We start from the raw sequence: 7,167 nt of genomic DNA, 5'->3' as shown, positions 1-7,167 counted from the left end.
GATCATTGGCTGAGCCTTTGCCATTCTGGTTATTCTTCTATCCATTTTGATGGTTGTCTTCCGTTTTCTTCCACGTCTCTCTGGTTTTGCTCTCCATTTTAAGGCATTGGAGATCATTTTAGCTGAACAGCCTATCATTTTTTGCACCTCTTTATAGGTTTTCCCCTCTCGAATCAACTTTTTAATCAAAGTACGCTGTTCTTCTGAACAATGTCTTGAACGACCCATTTTCCTCAGCTTTCAAATGCATGTTCAACAAGTGTTGGCTTCATCCTTAAATAGGGGCCACCTGATTCACACCTGTTTCTTCACAAAATTGATGACCTCAGTGATTGAATGCCACACTGCTATTTTTTTGATCACACCCCTTTCAACTAATTCAACTAATTGCCCAATTGCACAGCCTTAAGAGCGTGCATATCATGAATGCTGGGTCTCATTTGTTTTCTGAGAATCTACTGAACCTACTGGTAACTTGTTTGCCACGTAGCAATAAAAAAATATACGAAAAACCTTGATTATTCTGGTTAGTCACATTGTACTGCTATTATTTTGAACAAGACTGTACATACACACACACGCACACACATATGTATTTATGTAGGTATGTTTGTGTATGTTTAATATTTTGAACTCTTATGCTTATAAAACATTTATTTGGTCAAAAACACTGCAAATATAACATATAATATAATATAATATAATATAAACAAAGCACACACACTAAGCAATCATAATGAAAGTGGGAAACGAATATCGAAAGTGTGGCACCGTACAGAATAAGAGGCCCTGTTGAGAGAATCGGGAGTAAGTGCAGAGGTGATGTGTGCGCTGTGTGAACATGATGTTACTGTAGTTCTAGACTAAATGTGAACATACATTTCCTCATCTCACCTGCACAAAAAACAGATTCAGTATTGCTCAAACGGAATAAAAAAAGTAATCAATACAGACATGAATTTAAATTTCCTTCAGCTTGAGGCATATTCATTTTACTTGGTGTGAAAGGGCTTTTAAATTGGTAATATACATTTTTTATATTAAAAACAAACGAACATGCTCTGCTCAGATTTAAAAAGTAACTCAAAAGTAATGTTATGTTACATAAAACATAGACTAAGTAATGCGATCAGTAATTTTTTTTAGGAAGTTAAACAGCATTACTTTTTAAAGTAACTTTCCTCAACACTGCATATGCAAATGCTGTGAGTGAGACTTCTCACATAAAATGTTCTATACTGCACACATTCAACCTCAGCAGGATTTGGCACCCTTTATCTCGGATGAGCACAGAGCTTGTACGGCAAAGGGACTTGTGTGAAGCCCACCTGGCTCTCCAGACTGGGCTCCTCACCAGGAGGAGGGCTGAACCTGAAGGTCTGCAAGAGGATAGCAAGAAAGATGAACAGCTCCATGTGAGCAAGGTGCTCTCCCGGACACTGCCTTTTGCCTGTCAATCCAGCACAGATTAATTACTTGACTGCAATACATATTTTACAGTCATTTGTTTTACAGGTATGGTTTAAAATTGATTAAGGGACAGCAGAATTAGGCAATGGATGAAGTGTACCTGCTGAGAAGGCGAAGAAGGCATTGCTCCTGCAGAACTGGCCTTCAGAGTCTAGAAAGTGTCCAGGGTTAAAGGTGTCTGGTGTTTCCCATTCTTGTTTGTCATACAGCACTGATGTCAGATTGGTGATCATCACAGTCCCCTTAGTACAGTACAGGAAGTGGTCATAATAATAATAAAGTGTTATTCAAAACTAATAAAACATATTAGTTTTACATTCATGCATTTATCAGACGCTTTTATCCAAAGCAACTTACAGTGCAATCAGGCTATACATTTTTATGTGTGTTCCCTGGGAATTGAACCCATGACCTTTTGCGCTGCTAACGCAATGCTCTACCACTTTATATATATAATATTCACAATAAAAATCAAAAAGATATTTTAAAATGTTTAACAATAAACACAATACTCTTCTTTTACCTTTGGTATGAAATAGCCTCCCAGAGTTGTGTCCTTTCTTGCAGTTCTAGCCATATTTATAGGCACAAGGTTTGCTTTTCTGAGAACCTCATGAATAAAAGCGTTGGTGTAATGCATGTTTGCCTTATCGAACATAGTAGGTAGACGGGAGCCAATCACCTGGTCAATCTCTGCTCTGACCTTCTCTAGTTAGGGAAACATTTTGAGAACATTGTCAAGATACAACAATGCACAATAAATAGTAAAGTTATTTTGTCTGTTTTTACTGTTGGTGTTACTTCAGTACATAATTTTATTGTACCTTGAATATCAGGGTACTTGATCATGTAAAGCAGAGCCCATCGGAGTGTGTTGGTCGTTGTTTCAGTTCCGCCCTCAAACAAGTCTACCATGCACCACACCAGACTGTCAATGTTAAACCCTGCCTCAGTGTCATTCTTCCTCTAAGCCCCAAATGAAGCACGCAGACATGAATAAGAAACATTTCTTCAAGAATCCAATTAATTCAGTAATATTCTTGGGTACATCACCTGCTGTTGATGCAGAGCTCCAAATTATGTTACATTGTTTTACCTTCTCTGTTTCTGTCAGGTAGGCATCAATATAATCTCTGGGATTGTTGCTGTCCCAATCTTGTCTGTGTTGCTCAACCTTTTCTTTCAAGAAGTTTGCTAACTCTTGATAGTTTGAAATTATTGTCTGGTGAGGTCCTGGCAACCATTTCATTATACCTGGGAAGGCATCATATAGCTAAAAAAATAAAATAAAATTTGTTAAAAGGATGAATAATCTCTATGGTAAGCTTCAAGCTTTGATGTTTTGTACACATATTTGAACAAAGTCATTCACTCAACACAAGTGTTATAATTTGTGAAAATATTTAAGTGCTCTTTTAAAGGAACACTCCACTTAAATAAAAAAAAAAAAAAAAAAGGCTCATTTTCCAACTCCCCTAGAGTTAAATTTACAGTTTTCGACTCAATTCAGCCGATCACCGGGTCTGATATTACGCAGCACCTGAAAACAGTCCCCAGCAAGTTTGTGTAGTTGCAGCATTTATTTTATTAACTATTTAATAACTAAATTCTTCCTCACATTCCAAAAGTGGAAATTATGTCAATGAGTGTTAAAGTTTTCAATGTGATGTAATAAACATTTAAAAATGTTTGACTCTCAAGAGTGTAAATACAGTAACTTTTAGCACAGTAAAATCACATTCTGAAGGTGAAGAAATTGAATATGTACAGTTTAGATTTGAATTTATCTCTATATTTGATTTTAAAATATGTTAAAAATTTAAGCCATTCCAAATAAATGTATACTGATATTTTGATTATATAATCATGTTAAAAATATATATTTGGTTGAAAGTGAATTTTAGTTTCAGTTGACTTTAAAAATGTATTTTTGTTTATACATTTATAAACATTGCTGTGTGTATTTTGTTCATACACACAGCAATGTATAGTTTTGATTATATGTAACAAGTTGCCGTATTTTGTTAAAGCTGATCCAGCGACACATTTTTTCAGTGTACATGATGTAACTATGGAAGAGTCAAGTTTTAAATGGGAAAAATATAGAAACTCTTTGGTGATTTTTGAGTGAGATGCTGATGGTCTAATCAGATTAAATGATCTATGCTAAGCTAAGCTAAAAGTGCTACCGCCAGACTGAATGGATTCGAAAACGGTAAAACTCAACTATTTAACTAGGGGAGTTGGAAAATGAGCCTATTTTCATTTTCAAGTGGAGTGTTCCTTTAAATGTTGTATTTTCAATGGACGCTACCTGGTTCCACACAGATCCTGTAAGAAACACTGACTCTGCGCTCATTTGTAGACGCTTCTGGAAATCAACGTTATCATACTCATATCGATGGCCAAACACCAGACTACCAATAACATTAGCCATTGCATTGTTGATTTTGACCAGAGGGTTAAATGGGCAGCCTGCATGACAAGGTAAAAACAATGCCATCATGAATATTTGCAGAATATTTTAGTAAAAGACACTTCAGAAAAGTTTTTTGAAATGATATACTTACAACTCTGCTCAAACACTCATACCATGTAGTTTTAAAATAAGCCAGAATGACTTGATTAATTGTATCAGGTCTGTTTAATTAAAGTTGAATCTAAACTCTGCAGGGCTCTGGCCCTCCAGGAATTGAGTTTGACGCCCCTGCCATAGAAGAACAATTCTGGCTTCCCCAAAGAACCTTGCGATGAACAGTTCTCAAGAGAACAATGTTGTTATTAGATTCAAGTACATTTCAATAATCTAAAGAACCATTTTCCAGTATAAAAAGACCTTAGGGTTCCTTGGATGTTAAAGGTTCCTCATGGAATATAGATTCAATAAAAAAAAACTGTAGATGGGTTCTTACCCTGCTCTTCTTTAAAGGCTCCGCACAGGAAGTAGCACTCTCGTTGAATATGTTCTTCTAGAGTCTTCCTCCCCTCTCCAAAGTTTTTCAGGTGACTCATGGAAAACTGCTGTTGTTTCCTCCATGAGTAGCCATTGTTAAAAGACAAGCCTTTCTTGGTCAGGGGTCGGCGTCAAAGACAATGGAAGAAAGTTGTGTTTAGACCTGCTGTACAATCAGTGAGGATGTTTTTCTATACACAAAATAATTTGCACCTATTTAGGAAGAACACTTTGCTCATCTGCAATTAAACTATATACTTTAGAGCAATATTCACCAATTTTCCTGCTACTTTCAATTCATATATACAGCAGTTGTTTTGTAAACAAACATTTTGTGTTCACATTGGGAGCCTTATTATAGTCACTTACCTCTACCTTTATAAAGTGTGTCAAATAAAGGAGAAACAGGGCGGTCAGTGAAGGTTTCCCCTTGAGTGATCAAAACATCCTTCACCATTTTAAACCCGGACACATACACTATTTTATCACTTCCATTTCTGATACTGAAGATGTTCCCATACTTCCCAATAAACTGGAAAAATAAAAGTAAATTAATTAAATTAATAATCAAGTAACACATATAAAAAAAGAAAAGAAGAAATCATAGCATTCTACATTTACTTAATTAAAAAATATATATTAATATAAAAATTATATTATTATTATTATTATATTGCATATTAAATGAGTAGGTCTAATTATTTCAGTGGTGTAGTATATTCATTAGAGCCTCACCTGGTCTAGAGTTTTGTAGTTAACATCAGTGAAGACATTTCCTAGGATGGGTAGCGGCCAGGGTCCTGGTGGAAAATTAGCTGGATTTTTATGTCTGATCAAATCTATAAGCAGCAGCAGTAAACAAATCAAAAACAAACAGCTTTTGAAATCCAGGCACTCATATAGGGAATATAAAATCATGGCCGATTCTATGGGCAGCCGACTCCTCTGAAGTAAACCGACTTATTTTAGCCAGGCGGTTGTGAATAGGGTGTGTGAGAAAGTACACATGCACTGTTTATCTGAAAAGAGAAAGTTAATCTGGATCTCAGCAGCTTGGAGACAAACGAGCAGTGTGGGAGTTAACCGTTATATAATCAGTGTTTGTAGTTCCATGCTATAGTTTCCAACAAAAACAGAGCCCCAATTCAGCCTCTGTGTGAACCTTCTACATTACGAAAGAATCTCTACCAGGAACAGATCATAAATAATGACACAACAACACAGTTGAACTACATGAGACTGAAGAGATAAGCCATATGCACACTGTGCAGACAGCAGATAAGAACATCTGTGCAATCGTGACAGTGCTGAAGTGTTTTAGTTGGAAAACATTCTTAATGCATAACAGTATAACACTACATCTACAACTCATAAATGTGTACTATATGAGTGATTATGGGCACTTGCCTATATAATTGTAATTATTTGTAAAATGCACTAGCATTTTTTGAGTGGAAATAGTTTCTACACTTAGCAAGTGTTAATTGATCAAACAAACTCATTAAAACGTAAAAATGAATGCAAACCTCGTGCATATCAGAGCAGAAAGAGGCATTTGTTCTACAAGCACACACACTGAATCTAAAAAGGGAGTTTGTCCCTGCTGTCTGGTCTGAACACTGAGTGTTTGAGACTACAAAAGGAAGAGGCCTTTCATGGGTCTGTGGCCCCAGCAAGTTACATAACACCCCAGCTGTTGTTAGTAATTATTCTGTGACTGTTAAACATTCCTTCACTCTGTTATAGTTAAATTCTAAGAATTGCATATCATACTTAATACATAATATTTAAATGAAACAATTATATTTATCTCTATATATCTGTCTTTAAAAAATAAGAGTTTCATGTGACAAATTTTCAACTGAAGTATAATTTATTTACATGGCAAATATCATTTTTTGCACATCCATAAAGCATTTACACAGAGCATTAATACAGAAATAAATACATGTACATTATGTACATCAAAATCATTCATGCATGTACTGATACATTTATATTTATACATTAAAATAATGTTTACAACATTGCAACAGTATTGCATTGAAAAAATGTGGAAATGATAATCATCCAGAAACACATATCAGAGAGCATATATCTAATCTTACTGACTTTGTATTGTTCTAACGTGAGGACACACACATACGGTATGGACAAGGAACATTTGTGAACCATATCTCTCCCTCCAAACTGGGTTCCTCTCCTGGACATTTGGAGATGGTGAATTGCTGCAGCAGAGAGGTGAAGAACAGGAAGATCACCTGACGAGCCAGCTGCTCTCCCAAACACGCTCGCTTACCTGTGAGCAGAAACCACTCATTGTTTTTTTGTGTCAGAAAAAAATGAAACTGATTAGATTGCACATGATTGCACTAGTTAGTTTTTGTATTCATTTATAAAAGCTCAAAGCCACATGACAGGAACTTAGGTACAAGAAGTTTCAAAGTGTGTGCTATAGTTTTTGTTCTTCTGTACTTGTCCACAATAAGATAATTACTGTACAAGCAAATCACACACTGAGATGTTATATGTGAATGTTTATAAAATCTAACCTGCTGAAAAAGGCAGAAAAGCATCTCTTTTGCGAAACTGGCCATTTTCATTCAGGAAGTGTCCTGGGTTAAAGGTGTCTGGTGTCTCCCATTTCATTTGGATCATGCAGGACTGAAGACAGGTTTGTTAAAATAGAGGTGCCCTAAAAAAGAAGGAATCGAAACTACTGATTTGGCAGCAATGGTTAATAC

At 35.7% G+C, this 7,167-nt stretch overlaps 1 protein-coding gene across 1 annotated transcript; it reads right to left on the bottom strand.

Annotated features, from left to right (window-relative positions):
• Positions 1–909: 909 nt before the first annotated feature.
• On the bottom strand, positions 910–5,467 carry cyp2ad6 (cytochrome P450, family 2, subfamily AD, polypeptide 6). The gene is made up of 9 exons (XM_026291150.1): positions 5,159–5,467; positions 4,793–4,955; positions 4,383–4,532; positions 3,785–3,945; positions 2,567–2,743; positions 2,295–2,436; positions 1,994–2,178; positions 1,571–1,712; positions 910–1,450 (listed from the first exon to the last, which is right to left on the bottom strand). Exons 1-9 carry the CDS (start codon positions 5,339–5,341, stop codon positions 1,275–1,277), a joined length of 1,479 nt encoding a protein of 492 aa, XP_026146935.1. The 5' UTR covers positions 5,342–5,467; the 3' UTR covers positions 910–1,274.
• Between the last annotated feature and the right edge of the window lie 1,700 nt (positions 5,468–7,167).

This window comes from Carassius auratus, chromosome 20 (genome assembly GCF_003368295.1).
Source record: "Carassius auratus strain Wakin chromosome 20, ASM336829v1, whole genome shotgun sequence".
In the NCBI taxonomy this organism is placed as follows: domain Eukaryota; kingdom Metazoa; phylum Chordata; class Actinopteri; order Cypriniformes; family Cyprinidae; genus Carassius; species Carassius auratus.
Note: the sequence above shows the minus strand (reverse complement) of the source record. Positions and strands in the feature narration are given on the sequence as shown.